The sequence below is a fragment of the Mytilus californianus genome, unplaced genomic scaffold (genome assembly GCF_021869535.1).
Source record: "Mytilus californianus isolate M0D057914Y unplaced genomic scaffold, xbMytCali1.0.p SCAF_2, whole genome shotgun sequence".
Taxonomy (NCBI): domain Eukaryota; kingdom Metazoa; phylum Mollusca; class Bivalvia; order Mytilida; family Mytilidae; genus Mytilus; species Mytilus californianus.
Window position 1 is genome coordinate 119752335 of NW_026262668.1, and position 27987 is coordinate 119780321.

General features: G+C 32.3%; 2 protein-coding genes across 3 annotated transcripts in view; both read right to left on the reverse strand.

Moving 5' to 3' along the window:
- LOC127728718 (metallophosphoesterase MPPED2-like) overlaps positions 1-27987 on the reverse strand; it is a 154221-nt gene that overhangs the window by 19152 nt on the left and 107082 nt on the right. The window lies entirely within an intron of this gene.
- On the reverse strand, positions 22485-27061 carry LOC127728709 (neuropeptide S receptor-like). The gene is made up of 2 exons (XM_052236346.1): positions 26450-27061; positions 22485-23565 (listed from the first exon to the last, which is right to left on the reverse strand). The coding sequence occupies exons 1-2, from the start codon at positions 26788-26790 to the stop codon at positions 22740-22742; spliced, it is 1167 nt and encodes a 388-aa protein (XP_052092306.1). The 5' UTR covers positions 26791-27061; the 3' UTR covers positions 22485-22739.

Consider the following 27987-nt stretch of genomic DNA (forward strand, 5'->3'; position numbering starts at 1 on the left):
TTAGAGAAAAAGGCTCTATATGAGTTGCAGCAAATAAATTTGCAATCAGATTTATCAAACGACCATTTAATTAGATAGGAAACTTTTGTTTGATAAGATTGTGCGGAAGTGTAGTGTAAAGGGTGAAAAAGTCAACCGAATCAAAAGGACCATCAAAAAGCTCGTAATTTATCTAAAACATCCAAAGAATTTTTTACACTCCAAAAATGGTTAATTTCCACTGTTTTCATATGTTTTATTATAAAAATTAACGATAAGTTCTTTGATAGTAGTTAAGGAACTCGTTAAAAGCACCGAAAGATTAGTATTAAAACACTTACTAGAGGCCGAGATGAAACGATAGTTTACGGATTTTTTTGTGTAGTTTAGGTAACAATTATATAGTGGGGACCTTCAAATGTTCAGAAGAGGCCTTAAACTGAGCTGTGGATGTGACATGAATATTTACTATATGACTCTCTGTGGAGTGTACGGCCTTGAATGTAGTTGAATGTATAATTTCATTCTTAAGGACTTCCGTGTAGTATTTACGTCATACCACCACCACATTGTTGGCTGCTTTGTCGGCCGGTACGAACACAAAACGATTTGATAGTCCTTGAATTTTGTTATAATCCTAGAAATGGTGTATTACTTACTCTTTTATTTATTTCTAAATTATTTTCGAAATGTGATATGCGAATATCAACAATATTCAGACATTTATTTAAATAGGAATCAAATGACTTTTTGTCAGATTTCTCTCGTTTACACCATTTTTTACAATAGGGTGAAAGAGCATCTTTAATAACCTGACGACACTCTACCCAATTTATTTTCGACCGTGGGCGATATTTTGGTCCTTTTTCAGAAAGTTTATAACCTCTCGGTCTTGAACGATTTTGAGGTCCCCTGTAATTACATGGCCATAGGGATCATATCTAGATTTCGATGTTTCACAGTCTCATGTTGAATGAGCATTATTTTCTATACTGACGTCAGATGTAACTGACGTATAATTAAAAATTAAACTTCTACTGGTTTTTTTTTATACGAATAAGAAATTATAGGTGGCTCTATGTTATCAAAATATGGAGGTATAAAGTTTTAAACGGTAGAGTCAGGAAAAATACTAGACAAATTAATAAAATCAATATCTCTATTAATGTATTTTATTTTTAGAAAATACTTTTTTATGATCTTCAGGTTTGTCAATTTGAGGGAACAGTCTATAGTGACAAAAAGCTGTAATAATCCGTGTACACTCATATTTTGGACTGGAAAACGATATTGTATTACATTCGTTATAAATATTATGTGATTTACTAATTGGCATTTGACCCAGTTCGCATAATAATTGATCTCTACCATTGTTTTTAAATATAGATAAAAAAAAGTGTAAAGTTAGAACGATGTTTATTTAGTTGATTGTGGTTAATGTAATTGCCAGTAGACTTATGATTGCGTTATCTTTTATCAACAATAGTCATGATATCAATAGAGGAGGTTTTAGATATGTTACCTTCCACATCCCCCCAAAAAAGAGTCTTTTTACTTCAAATGTCCAAAATTGTCATTACTATGAAGATCTGGAGACAATAACAGTGTTGATCGTATCAAATCATAATCTTTCTTCCTTCAGGACAATTTCAATGCAATTTTTCGGCATCCCAGCTTGCCTGAAGATATTTTTGCTTCCTGTGTGTCTTTGATATTTTGAAAATTACAAAAAAACCTAAAACAAAGTATTTAACTTTCTGTGAGAATGTTCTATGATAATCAAAATTTATTATTTTGGCATATATATAATAGTTCAAAATTTTTCGGGAAAGGAAAATAATTATCTGATGTTGTTGATTCCTGATGAGCCTGAGCTTACTTAAAAATCCTATTTACAATTGAAACTACGTAAAATGTATTTATATGATTTTATTCTGACGTGATACCGTATATATCACATATATTTATTTGATTGATTGGTGTGATTTTAATGTCCAAGGGTAAGTATTTCATACATATTCAGGACAAGAGTATGTAGGTTTTGCAAGGAAAGGTAAAATAAGGAGATGTGGTATGATTGCCATTGTGACAACCATCCAACAGACTCCAAATAAAGTGGATGTATGCAAATGAATTATAAGTCACCGAACGGCATTCAACATGAACAAAACCCAATCCGTTTAGTCAGTTTTAAAAGACTCAGACATAAGTAAACGCGAAACAATTCAAACAGACAAAAAAGAAAGAAAGAAAAAAAAAAAAAAAAATGGTCTGATTTATGACAAAACAATAAACGAAAAGATCACTAGCGACCTACTTACAGATCACTAGCGACCTACTTTCTAACTTGGTTTCTCCTATCTTAAGAGTTCAATTATTAATTTTGTACAGCCTGCGATATTTATGTCGCAAAAGGGAGACATGGCGATCCTATACATTTTGTCGTCGTCAACGTTTAGGTTCAGTCTGTGGTAAAGTTTTTTTAGACTTCAATAACTTTGTAAAAGCCTTCATGGAATTTTAGGAAATTTGAACAGAAGCTTTTTAATGACATCAAGAAAGTTTCCGGATCTATATTTTGAATTGTTTTTTCTTCATTCTTCGATATTTTACTAATTACTGGACTTAGTTTTTTTTCCGGTTACCATGTATAGACAGTCATATATTATTATATATTGATAACCAATCAATCGATCAATCAATCTAAAGCAAAATTTAAAAATACATATATTTGTTTCACTAATAGATGGACTTTTGATGGTTTATCATGCACTGGTTAATATTTACAGAATAGTCAGCGATTAATTTAATTTTACATGATAAATTTGTAAACCTTATGGATTGTTATATGCAACTTGGACAGAAGCTAATCTTCAAGATCAAGACATAGCATCTGAAAAAATAAGTTTGATTAAAAAAAAAATGTATATTTACCGATAAATGGATTTTACTTTATGCAGTCTTCAATTCACTTTTTCACTGACAGCAGCCATCGCAGGCGAGACACCTTTTACATATTTTCATATAAACACATTTATAAAACGGCAGCGATAAAAAAAAAAAAAACAACATTACAACACTCAAATACTGAGACGACTTGTCACATAATATCGCTAAATGCAAAGGAATACATCTCAAAAAGCCTAATTAATTTTCAACTAAAAGTATTTCAAAGTTTTAAAAGAAAGGAAGAGTGGCTGATGCACGAAACGTATTGCACTGTACATGAATTCAGTTAAAAAATTAATTACACAAAGGCAGATATTACTTTATTTTAGGTTTATATACACGATTCATTTTCATAAAGTAAGGTGAGACATAAATTTCATATGTATATATATAAATATAAATTCAAGATATATTGTAATATATCGAAAAATGAACTGTTACAGTTCCTCGAAAATATCCCAATGTTGTTGCCACGTAAATTTCCGTTTGATTTATATAGATTTATTCATAAGGTCACCGGCTTCGTTTTTAATGTGTCGTTTTGTGGTATTTAAATAATTTGAAAGAAGTACACTGTCGGAAATCAAAAAATGATAATTTTGGTCTCAGACTAAATACTCATTTTAAATTTTAACAATAAACAGGGGCCATATCGGGCGAGTTCTTCCAAGGGCCATTGGATCATGCTGCTATAATTTACACTATGATGCTGTCTGAATAAGTTTTATAATGGAATGTATTATAAATGTGGTACCAAGATTTTATGAAAATAGTTTTATTTCAAGTTAAATGCTGCAATTAGAAAATGGTGGGGCGATTGAACATTGTTACGGTATGATGACAGAAAACAAAACAACAACAAAAACAAGACATATTTCTTTATTTGCACAACAGAAGTTATTTACAGTTCTGGCTGACATAGCAAACAGACAGAACAATATCTTAAAGACAGGAAGTCTACAGTGTTCAGCAATGTACGTTTACGAGTAAAATTTCCATGTTAACAAATAATTTGAGTCAACAAAGGCGACTTTATCTTGTTTGTTACATTAGAATTCACTTAAGAGGTGAGCAAACATTTTCCGTTTACAGATCAACAACACAATACTGATTAGTCAGTAAATCTTTCATTAGGCATAGTCATAATAATAAAGAACAATAATGAACGTAACGAAAAAATGTTTACTTCAAAGAAAACTTAGTCACGCAAAATAGAAAGGACAGAAAAGAGATTCCTTCTTCGACGTGGATGGAACTAATTCACAAATATTACATCTATATAGAAAAAAGTTAAAGTGTAATCGTCAGCAAAATACAGAATTTACTATCATTATAAGCATACACAAATTAAGGCGATCTGGCAAAGACTAATTTTAAATTTTCAGATTCTGTTTTAATCGAAACGAGAAAACAGAAAAAAAATCAAATACTAGTACCCTTTTCTAGCGAACCATCACACACTTTCTAGTTGAATTGGAATTTCATTAAGAAGTTTTCAGATGATGATGATGGATGGCTGTTTTACGTTCAGCTGCTTATTAATATGCATATTCAGGACGAAAGAAGTTTTCAGTCATTTTACTTTTAAATTTGTTTTAAATATTGATATTCACAACGCTGCACATTATAGCTACATAGAGTTTAGAATCTGTAGCATATCATATATAACTGCTTTAATCAGGTTGAATTAGAAATGAGGACTATAGCATAGTTGGAACCATTAATATCAATGTTTTAAATCAAGTCAACCACTTTGTTAAACTGAAATTAGATTTTCAGTCAGTCAAGTAATAAATGTTTATATACATAATGATGACTTTTTTCTTGGTGCAGTAAAACTAATGATTGTATGCAGGTCCGAATTATTTTATAATGTTCGATACTGAATTTAGATATATACAAACTGTAAGACAAAACAACATACATTGTACAATATACATGGCTTTGATGGAACGAGTATGACATACTGCATTTGTTTTGTCTTTAAATTCTTTTTAAAATATTATGTTAATAATAACGCTTAATGACATGAATTTTAGCTATCACTAGAATATGAATATATGAATATATGAATCATTTTCTCTCTCAGCATTACAAAAGAAACCATTCTAAGATTCATCTTCTTCATTTCATAGTTTAGCGCACTTTATTTTGCCAATTTATCTACAATAAACAATAACATTCTATTATTAATTTGTTTAGTTTGCCAACTTGATCACAGCTAGAGCAGTCGTTCTGGCTGCAAATGACGCCATGCACTCGTACTGTCATTTTTTGTGAATTGTTACAAAACTTACTGTCCCGGTTTCACAAAATTATCAATCAAGCCTTGGTATTGGTCAGGAACCATAATCATTTCTTCCTACGTAGGAAACTGCTGTATAAAGTTTTCATTTCGTTTCGAAATTTTACGTCAAAAAACCCATATATAAAACAATTAGCCATGTTATTTATAAAAAAACACCATACAAAAGTGTTATACAAAATTCGCTCGGTCAAATTCATATTTCTCAAAAAGTCAGCCCGAACGAAAAGTATAATTTTCAAACTAAGATGCGGCACATAACTTAGTAAGAATACAGCTGTGATTAAAAACATCATTATTGTTATTCTCTTCATCACATGAAAATGAATACAATTGTTTTTATGGTGGTTCCTATTTTCACCGTTACTTTGGGTGCAGTTGTTATTTGGTACAATTGTCAAGGATGTTTCAGTTGAATCTCCTTTTTTTTTAATATTAGTGCCTTTATGGGTATAGCCGCTGATCGTTGATATTGATACAAACGATGTTTCCATTGAATCGACTGGTTTTACAGCATAAAAACTCTTGTTGGAGGACTCTAAGTTTCTCATGATGTCACATGATTGCATTTCTCTTCTTTCCGTTGGCTCAGTGTGGATATCTATATCTTTACTTTTACCTTTTCCGAAATTACCAGAAACCGAAAAGGATTTCCTGAATTTTTCATGTTGAGCGATTGCTTTTGCCATCAGAATATACAAAACTACCAATATTACAAACATTCCGAAAAACACGATGATCAAGAGTTCATTAAAATATGCCTGGTATTTTTTATTCTTGAATTTGTCTTCTGTAAAGCATCTTACACCGGTGATATTTGGATTAGTAGTATTGACTGAACTGTGTCCGTACAGAATCGGTGCAGGCCACGACAACAGCATTGACGTAGATAAGGCAAGCAGGCAAAAATACTTTGCTTTACTCTTCGATATTTGTTTTCCAAGAGGAAAGCATACTTTTCTGTACCTGTAATCAGAATATATAAATGTTTGTTATTGACAATGTATAGTATTCGAAATACCATTGTAAAAATATAAATTCACAAGAAAATACTAAAAAAATTATGACTTCATTTTTTGTTTAATTAAGCACCCAGGGCTCCCATTTTTTACATCTATTCTCAAACCGAAAGATTTGTATTTTTTACAAACAAAGGTAGTACTTCGTTTAAACAAATCTAACGTGGAAATATGTAAAATGATCTTAAATACACATAACTGAATTAAACGCAAAACTCTTACAGTATTTTATAAAAATCTAAAGAAAATTGTCAAAAATATACAAAACCTTGTTTTGAAAAAAATTGGATATATCAGATAACTGTGAATTTCATACGTCTTCTGGTACACAAAATATATATATGTAGTTTATCTCATTGTCATTTATACTATACTGGACATGCAAGGGCCTTTTTTAAATCTTAGTATACGGTATGAGTATTGCTCAATGTTGATTGGCTGTAAGGTGACATCTTGTTGTTAACATCCACGTCTTATGGTGATGGCTGTAAGGTGACATCTTGTTGTTAACATCCACGTCTTTTGGTGATGGCTGTAAGGTGACATCTTGTTGTTAACATCCACGTCTTATGGTGATGGCTGTAAGGTGACATCTTGTTGTTGACATCCACGTCTTTTGGTGATGGCTGTAAGGTGACATCTTGTTGTTAACATCCACGTCTTATGGTGATGGCTGTAAGGTGACATCTTGTTGTTAACATCCACGTCTTATGGTGATGGCTGTAAGGTGACATCTTGTTGTTAACATCCACGTCTTATGGTCTATGGTGGATAGTTGTCACAAATATATCATATCACTTACATTTTATACATTATTCACTATTCAGTTTAATATTAAGTGCATTTTGAATTTGTTAATATAAAAAAAGAAGATGTGGTATGATTGCCAATGAGACAACTCTCCACAAGAGACCAAATGACACAGAAATTAACAACTATAGGTCACCGTACAGCCTTCAACAATGAGCAAAGCCCATTACGCACAGTCAGCTATAAAAGGCCCGGAAATGACAATGTAAAACAATTTTAAGTTCTTTTCTTAATTATACCCGTTACACACACATACATATATATTTATACCAGTCGGTCAATATGTCGTATGTGGATCAGGACATTGAGCAACAATTATAGTTAGAACATTTTGAAACGGAATTAAACCTTTATTTTAGTCAGTCAAGTTGTTTACAAATCATAGAATACTTCACAGTAAAAATATTATTCGTCTTCTCGTGTGGTCCGGACCGTTGCTTTTTAGTTTAAATGTTTTGAGTGTCGTTTATATAGTGCGTGAAGTCTATTGCCGTGGTAGGAAAAAGGGTATTTTTACAATCAAATCAAATATAGTCATACTTTACTCACCTGTCTATCGCAATAACTAACAAGATGAAAGCTGACGAGGTACAGACGAAATAGTTGACAAATCGTAATATCTTACAAGCGGGAATAAGTGTAAATGTTAGAGGATTCCTTAGATCAATGATAACAAACGGCATTCCTACGATACAGGTTGTAAAGTCTAATGCTGCCAAGAATAAGATAAACGTTCTTGGATTAGACCGCTTCATCCGAAACGTGTATATAATTAAAACATGTAAATTGCCAATTATTCCTAATGTCATTAATACTGAAACAAATACCACGCCGCCAGTATATTGTTTGGTTTCTTCTTTATTTAGTTCCTCTAACAGATTGTTATTCATTTTGTTATATGTTATGCCTGCACTGTTCCAGTCTGCTAGTTAACTGCGTTTTATGTCTCTGTTAAAATCAAGCATTAATTGGAAATATTCAAATTACATATTTGGTCTATATATAAACAACAAAGAATAAGAATCCCTTTGCGTATAGTTGGAAACAGGATAGTGTCACAAAACAACAATTAAAGTCAGCTGTAATCATTAAAGGAAAACATTCTTGTTTGTCAATCTCCAGGATTTGTTTACCGGAATATCCAGATTTTATTTATTCCTCGCCAGGATTGAAATAAATTGAATTTTAATAGCGTCTTATAAATCTGTTAATTATTTTTTTCTTCTGTAAAGAAAAAAAAATAATTTCAGTTCTTTATGTATCGGATTATGATAAAGTAGCTCTGGAAAATCCCAAAGTAATCCTTAGTAAATAAAATCCTACTCTGTATGTTGTATCATTAAATATATAACTGGATGTTTCGGGAAAAGGCCTTTCCAGTCATATCAATACACACACGGCGTTTATGTTACAGTTTGTCCTTGAAATTTCAATCGCTATACATAATTCATTATTTTGTAGCTGAATACAGATATTTATAATTGCTTAGTTTTTTTCTCGAAAAATCAAGTATTGCAATTTCCTGTTTTATGCAGAATAATAACGAATATTCCAATGTTGTAAAGTGAATAACGAAGAACTACAAACACTGACATATGATAATAATGAAGTTTCTAATCAAGTTTGGAATTACTGATAAACTATCAATAAATTATTATAATACTGTATAATTAATCTTTTCAAGCAAACACGATCGTCAAATTAAGATTGATTAGTGGATTGGTTGATGCTTGCCTCATGTCGCACCAGCACAGAAAGCGGGATATTGCCTATCCTGGTTCCCGGTACTACGTTCCAGGTATTAGCTAATAGCCATACGCTGTGTGTAACATACTGAATATTGCGATCGGGAACCAGTCTAGATATTGCCTAACGTCGCGCCAGCACAGAAAGCGGGCTATTGCCTAGAGTCGCGCCAGCACAGAAAGCGGGCTATTGCATATAACGTCGCGCCAGCACAGAAAGGGGGCTATTGCCTAACGTCGCGCCAGCACATAAAGGGTGCTGTGGATCAGACCCGATCCTGAAAATGTAACCTGACCACTTGAACGTCAACATGAAGTCAAGGCCATGAAGCCACAATCAATCCACATGCAAAATAGTGCTGGTTTTGCGCCAGCAAACATGTTTAACCCCTCCACATTCTGTATGTGACTGTCCAAAATCAGGAGCCTGTAATTCAGTGGTTATCGTTTGTTGATGTATATCATATATGTTTTTCATTTATTGTTTTGTTCATAAATCAGGCCGTTAGTTTTCTCTTTTAAATTGTTTTATATATGTCATTTCGGTGCCTTGCAAAGCTTACTATGCGGTATTGGTTTTGCTCGTTGTTGAAGGCCGTACGGTGACCTATAGTTCTTAACTTCTACGTCATTTGGTCTCTTAAATCTCAATCCAAGAGTGAAAATGATATTGTGAGGTAAAAGCAACAGAGATATAAAGTAAACAACATGAAATAAATGGCTAAAGAAAAGTTTGAAACAAATTTGGACAGTTTTATACTAGAAAACTCCCCGAACTCAAAAATGTATTAGAAACTAATGAAAATGTTGATTAAATCAAATAAAAATTCGGAAAACATACCCCTCTCCAAAATATTATAAATGATAATGGACTAAATGATGTCGTATATGAAGATGAGGAGAAATGCAGATTACTAAACAAATATTTTACTATTAGTATGATTTCAAAACTTGACGATGAACATGTAAATTTACCCAAATTTAAAACAAAAACTGATATAAAAAATATGGAGATGTGGTATGATTGCCAATGAGACAAATATCCACCAAAGTTCAAGCTGAAGTGGGTGTAAGCAATTGAAGGCAACCGTACGGCCTTCAACAATGAGAAAAATGGTCGGCTATAAAAGGCCCCGACATGAAAAATATGAAATCAATTATTGTAATAAATGAATAACTATGTTCATATCAGTATAACATGGTCCATCTTTGTGTTGTGATGTTTTCTCCTACTCTCAACAGAAGAGCGACGTCTGTGAGAGTAGAAACTAAACCTTTCCATTTTTGGGAGACTAGCTGGTTGTAATACCTAGGATGGTATAAGGCGTTGCTGTCGCTGTAGAGACAGAACGGGATCGACTGACACCTATTAAGAAGAGGTTCGCATTTTGGCGAGCCAGCCTTTATTCATGCTTATATAGCAGTACGCGCTGATGCTATGGCAACGTAACTTTCTTAGTTATTATAGCCAAATATCGAATTGTCCGAAAGTATGTCCAATTGTTAAGTTGTTTAAGAACATATGTTTCTATTATGTCAAACTTTATATAATAAATTTTGACCTGCTTGTGATGTTAATTTAATTCATATCTCATTACAGATTTGTTCTATAAGAAATAGTTAATTATTCATTTGTATTAATCTTGTATTGACCATTTTTCACACATTTATTTTTATCTAATTTTAATTTTTGTCCTTTGGCATGGCATTTTTGCAACAAAAATAACACCACTAAATTATAAAAAATTCAGGAAAGGGCTTTACGATTCATATATATATATATATTCATATGATGAACTACTTTTACTAGCAAAGGTTCCATCACTGAAAATAAGACGTATGCGTAACATGGCTATTGAATGTTTTAAAATTTTATATAAATTGTCACCACCATGTTTACATGATTTAGTTGTATTGAAAGATTGTAAATATAATTTTAGATATTCTAATATTGTAGATATACCTAGGGTCCGAACATCAACCTATGGTAAGAAGTTATATAGATACAATGGATAAGCGTAGATTCTTGAAAAAGAAACCATGAGCCCGGAGGGCGAATGGTTTGTTTTTCATGAATCTACGCTTATCCATTGTATCTATAACTTAAACTATTGTGTTAATTTCTTTTCAAAATTAAAGCCTTTTCTTAATTAGAAGGTATTGTAAGTGAGTTTAAATAACCATGTTATCGTGTCCAACGATGCATTGATAATTCTCAGATCACAATTAATTGGTTAACAAAATACAAATATAACACTTCTACCTTGAAAGATCTTTATATTATCAGGCATCTGAATATTATCTGTTTTTATAAAATAAGACATTTTCGAACTTATTTCTAATAAAATTGAGAATGGAAATGGGGAATGTGTCAAAGAGACAACAACCCGACCAAAGAGCATATATAAAGTATATATAATAAGTATGTTACCGAAATTTCTAGCACTCTAGGCACATCACGATTTTCTAGCATAGGAATTTGCGAACAAATATTTGTAAAATTATGTAGTAAAACAGATGAAATCATACTATATTTATACAACAAAAATTGACAAATAGAATGTAATCATTTTTGTTTCAAACATGTGAAATAGCCAATAATAATCCAAAAAATAAACGGTAAAACACGCTATTACATGTATTACAAAAATATCCACTATAACATGCAAAATTAGAAAAAAAACAGAATTGGGTCAACAGAGATAATACAGGGATTCGAACCTAAACCGACAAATCCCTATCTTTTAACTCGTTGATTTTAAGCATGCTAACCTCGCGGCTACCAACTTATACTATACGACTGCCCATTGTGTATATATAAAGGTACAACCCCTGTGTGTCCGATGTTCATTTATATATATAAAATAGACATCTAAGTTGTAACCCATTGGTAGCCGAGAGGTTTCGTCGATATGTTGATGTCAGTCATTCATAACAGATTTCAAGGAAGGGTTCGATTCCCAGTGAAGGCATATACAAATTACAAAAATTAAAAGTAAGTTTTTAAATTAATTCCATTAGTGAACAGAAATCAGTAAATTAGCCAATTCAAACTTAATGAAATTAGACACACAAAGGATACAATTGAATATAATTTGGTGAGTCCATTTCAGCGGCAGATTTAGGAAGCGTTGATTCTAGAAAAAGAATCCACGGTAAATGAATAGGCTGACGTCACCACAATGGTTTAACTCTTTTAAATACACAGCTGCTGTTTTATGGAATGATCTACCAGATGATTTTAGAAAAATTGCTAATTTTAGTCAGTTCAAAAATATTTTATAGTCATGGAACGGAAATGACTGTAAGTGCACAGTTTGTGCAGATTTTTGGTTAATGTATTATGCTAAAATTATTTACCATTTAGATCATACCCCCTTTTTTCTTTAAAACATTTTATGATATGCATTTTACCAGCTTTTATGCCTAGTTTACACTTATATGCTTTTAGCTTTAATACCTAGCTTATGCTTATATTCTGCTTATTACCATCATGCTTTTTAGTGCTTCATTTTGTGCTGTGTAATTTATTGCATGTGTATTATGTGTTGTATTGTTATATGTTGTAGTGTTATAAATGTCTTGTATGTCGGTTAAAAGCTCATTAGAGCTTATGTTTGTCTTTGTTTGTATACCTTGCCGACTCTAAATAAAGCTTATTCATTATTATTTATTTATTTATTATTGATAAAGATAGTGTTTAAGCAGATTATTTAAATTCGTATTGACAATACCCAACTATAATTTGTAGTAGTGATATTGATTCCACGTAAAGTGAAATAATAGTTTCCGACCTAGTTTGTTATAAAGTTTTATCACATATTTTGTACTGATATGTACGTTTTTGCATGACCAATAATAGCCGGAAGTCAAGGTTGGTTATCAGCCCTCGGGGCCAATATCGATATCAGCCCTTGAAATCCATATCGAGCCCCCGAGTTTTACTTCCGGTAACCTGTCAATCAAAAACTATTTGTAAACAAGTTGTCATCCGAAGCAGTTAGACGATCAGGAGAGGTTTCTCACGGATCAAATGACGATGTATGTAAATTCATACAAGAAATGAAAAAATGAGAACACAATGAAAAGAAATTTAGAAATTTACGAATCTGCTGTAGTAGAAAAAATGTAAAAAATCAACAGTGGAAATCACAAAAGTTTCCGTAAAATTTGGACGTCATAAAGAATTTAGAAAATATATGACGCCACAATGAAAAAGTGATTGTTGCATGACATCGAAAGTTCAAGCGGAACATATTTCCAAATCATAGTAGCGATATGGTGTATTCTTCGTCAGCATTAATTGGAAATGTAACACTTTAAGTCGTTTAATATTTACAATTCTGAGAAGTAATATATTTATTGTTAATTATTTGTTAAACTTTTCACAAAACTTTGTTTACTCACTGGGATACGAACTTTGATAACTCACTGTGATACATTTTTTAAATTTTTTTCGTTAAATGATTTTTTGAATTTTTGATGAAAATATCAAACATAATTTGGTATATGCTATCTTTTTTCTCTTGCTTGAAAATATGTGATAAATAGATTATTACATGTCATTTTCCATATGGTCCGTGGTATCAGCCCTCTGGCTTGATATGGGAGTCTAGGGCTGATACCAGGACCAATATGGAAAATGCCATGTAATAATCTATAATTATCCAATATTTCGTCACAATAGACGCTTTTCCTTACAAAAAAACCTGTCCTCAGGTTTCGGACATAACAGGGAATGCGTTAAGTTAATCAATTAAATAAAACAAAGAAATTATTGTTACTAGATTAATTTGTGCTATGAACTTAACTTCAAATGATTAACTTATAGTAAATAATTAGTGGCCATGTATAAACCTCAAATTAATATAGTGAACGAGATAAAGATTACAGTGCAATTTATGAACAAAATTGACAATTATGAAAGAAAAATGTTTTTATACATAACGAATAAGAAGAACAAAAAATGGACCTAGTCTTAATTTAAAATTTTACTATTTTTTCATTTTTTTTCAATATTTTTCTTTTGAGAATTTATCCCATGAGTTTTCATTGACCATGCTTTAGTATTGGTGTTATTTTTTTCATTACGTTAACGATGTTACTTGCTCTTTATTTTTTATGATGGTTACTTCGAATTTGATTTTGTGGAAGATATTTTGTCTATACCATATTTACAGTTAAGCATTAATAAAACATTGATACTATTTGAATTGTTATAAAAGATATAGAATTGTTTCAACAAAATGTTGCAAAACATTATGAATTACGATGAAATCATTGAAATAAAAACTTTGAAGAGAAAATATTTTTACAATTTCTAAGCTAATATTTAAATCCGTTTTTGTCGTTCCTTTTTCTGAGGTAGCCTTTGCTTAAGTATACTTCTTTTCAACCCTTCTGACGGGCAACTGAGTCGTCCCTGCTTTAGGTTGCCTTTATTTATACATTTATGTGCTCATTTATCTATTTTTCTATCTTTATTTTTTTTTACATCTATGCTTATTATATATATATTCTTCTTTTCCTTTATATGATGGCAACAAGACGTATCCTATTCTTGTTCCAAATATTTCACTTGCTGGCTTGAGGAAATGTTATGTATCATTTTATACATTTTAGCCCTAAGAATGAAGTGAAATTTTACTTAGAAATGATTGTAGGCAAATTAATAATTGACAAGCGTTTGAAAAACAAACGAAAATGTGCTTAAATTATTATCATTCTGCAAAGCTATTCAATGTAATAATGAATTGTATAATTAAACTTTACAACATTTTATCAAAATTAATTTAGGAATTTATTTTATACATTATACGATTAATGAATATGAAAATGAACATTTTGTTTCATAACCGAAAATTCTCAACAAAAAATTATGTTTTATATGAATTAGATATTTCATTCTGATTTACTAACAGTTGATGACAATATATGTTTATAACAAAAATACACAACAATATAACTTTATAGTTCTAAGTGTCACCAATGATGATATCTTTGAAACTAATACATTATAATGTTCCAGAGCACTAATCATGTTCTTTGATATCATATGAATTGTTGTTATCGTTGCATTATCATGTATCTTCATTAATGTCACAAAAAAGTCATTACTGATTCAAAAAAAAACAAAAAGATACTGCCCGAAAGTTAAAAAGTGGTGTCCAACTGTAAATATTCCAGAACGATTTATCCGACTTTTGAGCATGTTGCTTGGTCTCTAGTTTATTCTATTCTTCATCTCCAAAAGATGTCCGGTGTCAGCTTTTAAGGGTCCCCCGCCATATATTGTGTAAAAGAATGTTCGTGTCAGCTTTTAAGGTCCGCCATCATTTATTGTAATAAATAAATGATAGGATGTTGATATCTGCGTAATATAGCATGGTCTATCTTTGTTCCTCTCTCTTACTCTCTTTAGAAGAGCGACTTCTATGAGTTAAATAGTTATTCATTTATTGTATTTATTCTTTCATGTAAATGCTCAGGGAGTGCAGCACTCTGGAAAATTGATAAGGAATTCATAATAAAAACTAACCCAATTAAGGAGGGTTAGCCATGCATGCACGGCTAAGAGGGTTAAAGTTAGTTCATACCGAAATATCAATTAACGTATCTTGAACCTTAGCCATGCGCTAAAGTTAGGTTAGTTTTCGTCATACATTTCTTATCAATTTTTCAAGGATTTAAAATTATTTCAGATTCAAATAATTCCTTGTTTGAATGTAAAAAGCTGCAATTCCCGATCCCATACTTCTAATATAACATCATTAAACAAATGATACAGAACTATTTTTGTATTTTGTAAATAAGGTTGACTGTGTGGTCATAAGATAGAAATTCTATCGTGTGTATCAATGTTTTTTTAACCAAATCCATATTATAAATTATTGTACAAGTTATAAGTGAATTATAGTCAAATTTTGAACAAATTGTAATTTGTATAAGCACTTTTTGGACGAATTACAATTTGTACAAAGCTAAAATACAAATTATAATGTGTACATTTTTTTTTTGTACAAAATGATATATCTTATTTTATCTTACCTCCTATACATTTCTAGGAATATGATTGGTTAAAAGCAACCGCGTGGAGACCGTGTATATTTCATATGGGGTAAGTAGGCGGGGCTTATTTCAATACACGGTTAGTAGTGGTGTTACGTCCCTTTATAAAAGCAACACGGTGTTGAGGAAAAATCTGAAAGGTTTCAACAAACGAAGAAATTGATGATGAACGATTGAAATAAATTTCAGGTATCATAGATAAAGAGGGGAAACATAATTATTTTTTTCCTTACCTCCTATACATTTATAGAAATATGATTGGTTAAAAGCAACCGCATGGAGACCGTGTATATTTCATATGAGGCTAGTAGGCGTGGTTAGTTCAATATACGGTTAGTAGTGGTGTTACTTTCCTTTAAAACAACACAGTGTTGAGGAAAAATCGGAAAGGTTTCAACAGACGAAGAAATTGATGATGCACGATTGAAATAAATTCGTAAAACACATTTAAAGCTAACAAGTTGTTACTGTTGGCATTTGTTTTTTGTATAGACCAATGGAAGTAGGTTCTTAATACTAGTATTGAAGACTTGATCACTTTGATAGGCCACTAATCTAAATACCAATATCGGTAAGATAAATTCGTTACACAGTGCATATGGGGTCAGTAAATTCCATATGGATATGGAATTTACTGACCCCATATATATCGTATTAGGTCACTAGCACACTATGTAACTAATAATATCGGTTATTTGCAAATTGTTAACGGCACCGTTGTTGTCGCTGATAAAGTCTTGCATAAGTATCGCCTAATGTTAACAAAAAAAAAAAAAAAACAATCCGAAGATGTGACCACATCAACTTGTTTATTCAAAAAATGAAAACAACTTTTTCGTTCTTTCGACAATCATTTTGAACATTTTTAGTGACAGGTGGATTTTTCAAAACAATTAGACTTCGCATTTGGTATTAAGATAACTCAAAATAGAATATCTAGTCAATATCATAACCACTAAATGGGAGTGGTTTTTATAATAACAATAGAAAACGTCTGGTAAATAGCAGACACTTTTAACGGTTTACGGTGCTAGCATACGATGAAAAAAATGTTTAAAGGGATATAAAGCGAAAGATTGACCTTGAATATTGAAGGACACTGTGTGTCTTCAACATCAAATTTCCTGCTGTAATTAAACAAGGTAATTATATCACTAAAGGGTCAATTCAAAAACCTATAATCGAGAAAAATACGATAGAGACAGCAAACCAACGATAAAAAATAAAATAAAATCATCCATCTTCATTTGTCTTAACAAATAAGTTGTGAATAATCTTAAAGGACACTAAGTGTGTCTTCAAAATCAAATCACCTGCTGTAATTAAACAAAGTAATCTTATACCTGTATTAAAGGGTCCATCAAAAACCTATAATTGAGAAAAATACGATAGAGACAGCAAACCAACGATAAAAAATAACCAAAGACATCTATCTTCATTTGTCTAAACAAAAAAGTTGTGAATAATCTTAAAGGACACCAAGTGTGTCTTCAACATCAAATTCCCTGCTGTAATTAAACAAAGTAATCATATACCTGTATTAAAGGGTCAATCAAAAACCTATAATCGAGAGAAAAAACGAACATGCAACTCTATATTGAAAACTGTCTTGCAATGAGAACTGTTAACATTAAGTTACTTTAGTTAATAACCTGGACCACTTTTTCATTTCCTTTGATGTAATGACATTGTATAACTGCGTAATATCCGTGCCTACATATTAAATAAAGTCTATTTCATTATCTTGAGATTATTGTTTTAACAAAGATGTCGGTAATCAATAGGTGATGTTTGACATTGGGAATATGACAAGATCTACAAAAAGATAATAACTAAGCTGCTTTCAAAATTAAAATAATGTTATATCTGATGGTATCTTACAGTCATGTAAAAAGGTTAAATGATGAAGAAAACGCTGAAGAGGGACTCAATCTCAAATAATAATGATATTAAAAAAAAAAATTACAAATTTTATAATAATTGCTTAAGATCTATTTTTCACATAATTTCATTGTGATGTAGTGTATACAATATTTAATTTGAAAGTAATAACATAAGCATTACAATTCAAATTCTATTCAGTTATGCTGGTATCGTCAATAGAACGGACAGTGCAAAATGAATTAATTCAGATTGGAAAACATGTCAATGAGACAGGAATCCAATGACACAAAAACAAGTCATCCAGAGGTCAACACACTGTCAACAAAGTTAAAGATCTATACAGTATGCCATGCTGAAAATCGCCCTGGGTCAACGAAAAATGAGAATAGAATTAACAGAAATGATCAAAGATCTTCCATCAACTTCAAATTCCCTAAATAACAAAAAAAAAAAAAACAACACCATTAATAAATAAATACCGGTACTTTTTTTGATGAAACAGGCGCATGGACACTACTGAATGTACCTATCCAAGCGCAGTACCGATAAATATTAAGTTTTCCGAAATTTTGTATTGTCCATTCGTGTTAAATCTTCAAACATAATGTGGCAGTGATAAATATAAATTTAAAATAGCCCTTAACTCTGATAAAATGAAGCAAATAAATCACAATAAGAAATCACAATAATTTATTGAATAAATGAACTTCAATTCATTGATTACCTGATAACATGAACAAAACCTAAATGTGGTTTTTAATACGTATGTCTATGACAAGCAGGACGTGGATTTTCTAAACAAACACATCTAAAGCGGTGGACCCAACCAATGCAAAAGCTTTATTTGCCAGCTGTTATGCAAACATTAGAACGATTTCAATATGTATCAATCAATCCAGAATAAAACCAGGACAATCGCATAAACAATTAAAATATTCCTGTAAAACATGCGAGCTATCATGGATTAAACGGCTACATACAGCAACATTTTTTGTCTAAATGACAATATCATTGAACAGCTTTTGAACTTGGTCACGAAGGCGTCACGAGACCTCTCGATGGTATAACACCTTTTGCCGGCCATAGTAAATTAATTCATTTACCTAATGTTTGGTCCTTTATCCCGTTACGTTACAAGTTATTTTAATTTCTATGTTAAAGTAATTTGCAATCAAAATTTTAGAAACAGAATTTATTACTCCATACACTTTTTGCTCTAAGTTACAATGTAATATGTAAAAACAATTTGTTCATCATCACAATGTTATTGTCTATGTATTGATTTTACTTTAACTGCATTGTGGGAAGAATTATTGGAGCATCCTGTCCTGCTATGGCACCGAACAAGCCTTTGAGGTAAAGTAGTGACCCAGGTATATTTTGATTTGCCCCCCATCATGGGTTCCAGTGTTCCTTGCCCTTCGAGGGTAAACATCCAGAAGAACTTTGTCATTTCTCCATGCCCCTTGGATGACATTCTGGTTCTGGTCCTCCAAGTCCATCAGGTTTTTGTCAGTGGCTGGATATCTCTGTCTGATGAAATTTTAAGGATCACACAAGTTGTGATGATTTTTTTGTATGTTTCTGGCCTCTGGCTTATGGTCCTCGGCAAAACTTGGAACGTGCATGCAAGAATACAAAGGCATGCTCCACTACATGCCTTGCTCTTGAGAGTCTTATAGTTAAATATTTTCTCATGGTGCTCCATTTTTTCTAATGGAAAACGGGTTCATCAGGCACTTTTTGATCCCAAAAGCATTCCCCCCTACGATGTAGTATGGGACAGGAACGTCATCACCAGGTAGAGACTTCTCTTCAATGAGATTGCATATGTTGTTCGGACTTTCCAGGCCTGCCTTCAGTTCTGACCCTTTGTAGATACTGGCATCGTTCCTGGAACCATCAGAGCCGACATCAAACCAGATAAACTTGTAGTTTGCGTCGACAAGGGCCATGAGAACAATGTAGAAGAAGCCTTGTAGTTTCTGTACACATAGCCAGTATTCCAAGAACAGGGACCGAAGCATGCTTGCCATCCAGTGCATCACAGCAGTGTGGATATTTCATTTCTTCTCAAACTGCTCAGCAATGGCGGTCCACTCCTCAGTTGTAGTAGGACACTAGATCACCTCAACAGCAAACTCGACTTTGATGGCATCAAAGACATCATTGATGATAAGGGAGATGGTGTTTGGAGCAACTCTGAAGTTGAAGGACAGGCTTGGATAATTGTCAACGCAAGGTGTCGTAGAGTGATGGACAGCTTGAGACGAGGAGGGAGAGACTGTTTGTACCATGTGTCATTCTTCCTTATAACCTTCACAGGACCTCAGCGTAGACGCGTCTTGTGTAGTGGTAGAATGATTTCTCATCTTCTGTGTTCAGCTTCTTTATTAGAGTGCTATTGTGGCCATAGCGTTCTCTTCTTTTGCCAGACAGCCATTTTCTGACCTACATTGACCTCGGTTTCCTCCTTCGCCTCAGTTTTTCCCTGCACTGGAAAGTTAAAAGCAAAACAGGATACGGACATTGTCGAATATTAAAAAGGAAAATAGCAAGATATGAAAAACATATGACGCCTTCTTTATCCTAATTGTCTCATCATCAAAGTATGCCATTCTGCAGGAACTGAATTGTGAATAATTGTGATTGAAGCTTTAGGAGTTACACACGCCTCTGTTCTGTAGAGTTGCTCAGAACTGTCTGAGGAAGATGCTCTGAGGCTGGCCTTTTATATATGTTCACGTTACCATGACTCATGTGAAACGCTTGAGCTACTCAAATTTTGCTGTCTTCGCCGACACCGTGATTCTATAATACGATGGCTACGCGACGGCATTGCGAGGGATTTGCGTAGTCGTGTTGCCTCCCATAGACAATCGGACTGCTTCTTGTTTCCTCTGTATTGTCTTCGTGAGGCGAAAATGTCCGATCGCACCGATTATCAAACGAAGTAAAGACGAAGATGACACGATTTAACAAGATGCCCTCACGATGGTCTTACGAATTCAACACGAAAATTAACCTTCGCAAGGTCTTTCGGAAATTTTTTGCCACCGTTCACAAAGTTGCTGCCGAAGCATGAATACTCAACCGGCGGTCACGAATGGCCCGATGTTTTAACCATCACACCAAATTGGATCATTTCCCTTACCGTGTGTTCGTCTGGTGTCAATTTCGGGACAGTGTGACGCCTGCATTATAAAAGAATTTCAACACCGAACACTTTTTACACTTCAGGATATCTTATCTATGCAAATTGGGTGAAGAACCTATTAGCAATTTACATACCGGTATTATTATATTTTCGGTCCTTTACTAGCTATCTATTTTGTATGGGATTTGCTCATTATTGAAGCCCTTCAGGTGACCTTTAGTTTTTTACATCCAAATCATTTGTTATCTGGTAGTTGTCTCATTTGCAATCAAATCAATATCTGGCGTACAAAAGTATCAATATAAAAAGTATTACAATGGTCTGAATAACCATTCTTTATTTTTGCACATAGTTAAAACAAATTAATTTGGTCTTCAATAATGAGCCAAACCCATACCGTTTAGAAAGCTTTAAAACGACCCGACATGACAAAATGTAAACCAATTCATACAAGAAAATCAACGGCCTGATTTATGACAAGACAGAAAGTAACGACAACCACTGAATTACAAGCTCCAAACTTGGGACAGATATATACAAAACGGGTTGGATTGAAAATGTTTGCAAACCCTCAACTCTCTCCTAACGTTTAACATTTGTGTACCAGCCTACAATGTACCATAAGAACGAACTGTAAAAATCAGTTGGAATAAGCTCGACTCATCAGATCGGCATGAAGCACAAAGATCAACTAACAAAAGACTCAAAGAACCGATATAAGAGTACTAGCAGTTACGAAAGCTAGTTCAAATTTCGTTGCCTTATAGTCAGTTGAGCTGTTGTTAATAATTTGTAGTCGATACGTCAATCAATACATGTAGTATGTTTTAGTGAATGGATGGATATATCACTCAATTGATACGATATTCCAGGGCTTTTGTTTCCTACCATGAATGTTTTCATGCATTAAAGCTATTGGAGCAAAGGTATCAAAATTTAATGGCAAAAATGAAGTCATCAATAGCTGTGTTGGTTGTAGTATAAAACTTAACAGATGATCTTATTGGAATTTAACTGCTAGTGCTGATCACACTTTCTGCGAGAGAAAGGTCATTCCGATTTATTTTCAATTTTTTTTTACCATTAAGTGAACGAGAAAAACCCTCATATAGTTATTTATATATATATATGTAGAACTTGGAGATACAATGAGGACGCTGATGTGGGATGGTCACGCTGAAGTGCGGTGATCTGCTCTGAAGTTCGGTGGTCTATATGACGCGTGATAGCTAGTTTAAATCTACAGATGTGCAATCATTATGAGAAGTAGACGGTTTTTAGTTAGTATATAAATTTAAATTTGTATTTTTTACGGTTTTAAACACCGAATAATCAGGGAGTCTATAATACAATTGTTCAAACATTGTTTTCACTCTGTAATATTAAGTATCGGAATAAGATATGAAAAAGTGTCTAAACTAAACAAAACGAAAACAAGTCTAAGTATCAATTTGACAAATATTTTTTTTTCTCCTGTCTCACCATTTATGTCCACCTTTCTTTTTTACATAATTGAATAAGAGACCAAGTGTCAATTATATAACTGTTTTAATTGAATAAGAGACCAAGTGTCAATTTTATAACTGTTTTAATTGAATAAGAGACCAAGTGTCAATTTTATAACTGTTTTAATTGAATAAGAGACCAAGTGTCAATTTTATAACTGTTTTAATTGAATAAGAGACCAAGTGTCAATCTTATAACTGTTTTAATTGAACAAGATACCAAGTGTCAATTCTATAACTGTTTTAATGAATGTTTCTTTATCAACTTATATAATTATAAACTCGATAAAAAAATTTAAATACTCTGCAGGATAAAGTTCAAACCTTTTCAATATTCCTACAAAGAATTGTATTGTACAAGTTCTTTACCTCTGTTCTAAATCGAACGTCACAAAATCCATAAATGAAACAATTTGCCATGTTATTGATAAAGAAACACCAAACAAAAGTATTGTAGAAAACTTGACCAGTAAATGACATATTAGTAACAAACCCCGTCTTTACAAATGCTAATATCTTTAGAATAAGATGAGGAGTGTAACTAATGAAGAAAAAAGATGTTATTAGGAAAAACATAAAAGTCGTTCGTTTAGCGCGATTAAACTTTGATTTTCCATGCTGTTTCTTTTTGGTATGATTTTGCTCTAAATTGGCACTCATAACAGAATCTGTACAAGGCACTGTTATTCCTTTGTTATTTATACAGTTTATGTTGTTCATCATTTTTCCTTCTTTTGAATGTTTCGAGGCTTTGTTTTCAGAACTCAAGTCCGTCGAAACTGTTATTTTGCCCTTTGAAATGTCTGAACTTGTTGCTTTTGGGACAGAACTTTTAAAAGTATTATGTTTTGAAACTACTCTACCAATACGGCAATAAATTACCACTAACACTGCAAGGAAGCCAAAGACAAGCATAATCAATACAGCATTAAAATAAGATTGATATTTTGAGTTTTTGAACTTGTCATCCGTATAGCAACGGATTCCTGTAATGTTAGGATTAGTCGTGTTGACAGAACTATGTCCATACAATACTGGCGCCGGCCAAGATAGAACTAATGATATGCCAATGCAAACTACAATAAGAATTTTTGCTTTTTGTCTTGAAATCTGCTTTCCAAGAGGAACGCATATCTTACGATATCTGAAAATAAAAAGAAAGAAGAGTCAGCAAAACACTTTGAATCGCTAATTTCATTTAAAACTTTTAATGGAGAAAAAACTTTCTAAAGCAAAGTATATGAAATTGGGCGATATTTCGGATTTTTATGAAAAACATATAACGCAAACTTGAACCCTTAGGACTGCATATGAATATTTAAAAACTATACTTACAGAGATACAATTAATAAAATATATATATAAATGAATTAAATGGTTTATGGGTAAAGTGGGAGATATCTGCAGAACTTAGAATGTTGAATTTCTTGGAGTAATTACTACACCCTTACAAGTGTATTCATATAAAAATAAGGAGATGTGGTATGATTGCAAATGAGACAAGTATCCATCAAAGTTCAAATAAAGTTGATGTAAGCAATTATTGGCAACAATACGGCCTTCAACAATGGGAAAAACCATACGGTAATAATATAGTCGGCTTTAAAGGCCCCGACATGAAAATGTAAACAATTCAGCGCTCTAGACCATTCGGCCACCTAGACTGAACTAAAAATTCAGCTTTCGGTGGCCTAGTGTTAGCTTTCCTCGTCAGTAGAATCTAGAGTTGTAACACAGTACATGATATATTAGGCATGAAGATGGAATTGATTGCAGATTAGCTAAATTATCTGTCGTAAATGATCATAAGATGCAATCACAGAAATATATATAAAGAATTAACGTAAAATGTGTCATAAGAGGTTTTCTTTCACTTTAATAATTATTCATACTAAAGTGTCTCTATTGTGAAAACTAGCTTTAATACATAGTATAAATCATTCCGTGTCCAAAATACAATATCCAACACTTAATACAGCACTCTCTCCAAATTAATTACTTAGCGAGCTGTTAGCATAGCGGTATTCAGTGCCTGGATTTGTTCTCGAATAAAGAGCAGCAAACACATAAATCACGAACTAGATATTTGATCATTTCAGTAGATTATCAATTAAAATTATTTTACTGTTTTGTATCGCCTATTTTGCTATTTACCTCTGATCTTTAGGGATTCGAAAATATGAAGGATATTAATAAAGTGAACTTGCAATTTATCAAAAAGATCGAAAGTGTCTTTACTAGTAAAATTAATTATACGGTTTATGGGGAAAGTGGGAGATATCCGCAGAACTTAGAATGTTGAATTTCTGGGAGCAATTACTACACCCTAATAAGTGTATTCATATAAAAATAAGGAGATTTGGTATGATTGCAAATGAGACAAGTATCCATCAAAGTTCAATTGAAGTTGATGTAAACAATTACAGGCAACAATACGGCCTTCAACAATGGGAAAAACTATACGGTATAGTCGGCTTTAAAAGGTCCCGACATGAAAATGTAAAACAATTCAATTGAGAAAAAGGCCTAATTCATGACTAAGCAATTTACGAAAAATAAACATGACAGACACGGACCAACGACAGTCATTGAAATACTGGCTCCTGACAGGCACATAAAGAATGTGTCGGGTTTAAACATGTTTGCTGGCGCCAAATCCTACCCTTACCTGGGACAGTGGTGTAACAGTAGAACATAAAAACATACAATAACAAGAGTACACACGCTTAAATGTCTCGCCTGCTTTACTGACCATTAATTTTATGTTGATAGCTTTACTATAAGTATCACATAAACTTAACATGGGCCAAGAAAATGAGGTCAAAGTCAGATAAACTAAACTGGAAAAACGTTTACACCTTACAATCATTCCATACACCAAATATAGTTAACCTATTGCTTATAGTTTAAGAAAAACAGACCAAAACACAAATACTTATCACTGAGCAATGAACCATGAAAATGAGGTCAAGGTCAAATAAAATCTGCCAGACTGACATGTACATCGTAAAACATTTCCATACACCAAATATAGTTGACCTATTGCATATAGTATTAGAAAAAAAGACCAAAACACAAAAACTTAACTTTAACCACTGAACTATGAAAATGAGGTCAAGGACAGATGACACCTGCCAGTTGGACATGTACACCTTACAATCATTCAATGCACCAAATATAGTAGACCTATTGCTTATTGTATCTAATATATGGACATGACCACGAAAAATTTACCTTGTTCACTGATCCATGAAATGAGGTCGCGGTCAGATGAAAACTGTCTGACAGGCATAAGGATCTTGCAAGGTACGCATTTACTAAATATAGTTATCCTATTACTCATAATAAGAGAGAAATCAACATTACAAAACACTTTTTTTCAAGTAGTCACCGAGCCATTAAAATGAGGTCAAGAACAATAGACATATGACAGACGGAAACTTCATAATGTAAGGCATCTATATACAAAGTATGAAGCATCCAGGTCTTCCACCTTCTAAAATATAAAGCTTTTAAGTAGTTAAAAGCCGCCGGGTCACTATCCCTATAGCTTTCTGCGACAGAAGTCGCAGGCTCGACAAAAATCGGTTGAAAAGGACGTAAATTATCAGCTCGATAAATAAAACAGAATAACAACTATCAAAAACACAGACCGGACGTGGAAAAGAAACTATACATAGTACAGATCTGAGAGTACTCGTAGTTACTGACAGCTAGTTCAAAGCCAAAAACAAAGTCTACATTTGACAATATAGATTTATCTTATATATGTAATGGTCAGCATATATTATATAATAATAATAGCAATTGCATGGTTTGTGTGTGCTTTCTATCATGATTGCCTTAGTGAAATGGGGAAATCTACTATAAAGGTAAACTTTATCTCTATGTTGAACAATACAACGCGTGACAACTGTCTGACAAAACATCAATGCAAAGTGATTATATACAAATAAAGACAATCTAAATATTCAAAGAATACAATAAGGAAGTCGAATTTGCCTGCTTATAAATATGTATTTACGTACCTATCTATAGCAATAATCGTTAAGATTAAGGCTGATGATATACAGATGAAATAGTTGACGAATCGTAGGACTTTGCAGGCTGATTTCATCGTGAATGTCAACGGATTTCTCAGATCAACAATAATGAAAGGCATACCGATGATACATGTTATCATATCTAAGACAGCTAATGATAAGATGAATATTCGATGATTTGAAGGTTTCATTCGGAATGTATAGACAAAAAGCACGTGCAGGTTGCCAATTACTCCGATGATCATGATAATTGTAACAAATATAATTCCACCAATGTATTGCTTCGCCTCTTCATTATTTAATTCTTCAAGTCCTTTGTTATCCATTTTCAAGCGGAATTCTAATCAGAAAGTTATAAGACTTCCAAATTAGAAATATTTGTCCTCTGAAAATCTTTTAAATTTACTCTTGAGTTTTTAAAGCAAATAAAAATAGTTATAAATCAACATCGGTAAGGAAAACGTACAAGAACATGATTGTAGTATACTTTAAATGAGAATTTTTGTCAATACACAGGTAAAGGTTTTATAGTTTAATAATATATCACGCATGCTGTATCCTGAAACTTGACGGAAAACCTTAAGTCATAGGATGCATTAAACAAGCTTACAAATTTAATATTAGCATACGGGTTTTCCATATTAATACATGAGAACACATACATTGTACATGTACGTCTAAATAATTCTTTTGTATGTTTGTGAAAACTTCCTTCTTTAAAAATCAATTTAATTGTACGTTTAAACATATTTCTCTAATATAAACAAGTAATAGCCGTCGCCTTAGTACATGTAGTATGGCATATATAATCAGCAAACTTCCGGATTTGAATATAAAAGAATGTTTTTCGATCTTTTATTTAGTAGTTCTCAATTCAGAACGATAAAAGTGAGATTTAACCATATTTATCCATTTTGTGTCAAGTATAATGACCTACAAGTGTTAAGTTAATTTATTTGAATTCATATATAATATTTCGTAAGATAACATTGAAGAGTACCAATGTTGTTGCACCATATGGGTGTCGCATCACGACAATGAATGTCTCTTCATAGATGCTCGAGAAAATTCAAAACCATAAAAACTTTTACGCGCTGAATAAAATATCCTAAAAGACAATTATTAAGTCGTTACCACTAATGAACTAAAACGTTTACTAAATTCTTTAGTAGATACAAAGAGTTAGTTAGGAAGTTTGGCGAAACCTGTAGAATTTTTATTCTAAACCAACGTGATATCAATCCTAATTTATTCGATGACGTTGTTTATAAAGACCGTAAATTTAGATTCGATGCATTTAAACTCATTGATCTTTTGAGAAGATTTATTTTTAAAGGTTATTAATTTAACACGGTAGAAAAATCTTTAAATATTGTTTTTTTATCGGTAATAATATTGATTTTATTTTTCATAAATTAAAAGATAACTATATTTATTGTATACTTACTATTTGATACAAGTTAAATTGTACGTGTAATACGACCAATAGCAATCGTGCTGTATCAGCTATCGTGATGATATCG

What these genes read in the sequence shown, in the direction of transcription:
- LOC127728709 (XM_052236346.1), bottom strand. Translation starts at nt 26,790, where the DNA reads ATGGATAACAAAGGACTTGAAGAATTAAATAATGAAGAGGCGAAGCAA. An exon ending in ACGATTATTGCTATAGATAG is followed by an intron (nt 23,566 to 26,449) that starts GTACGTAAATAC and finishes TTTTATTTTCAG; the next exon opens with ATATCGTAAGATATGCGTTC.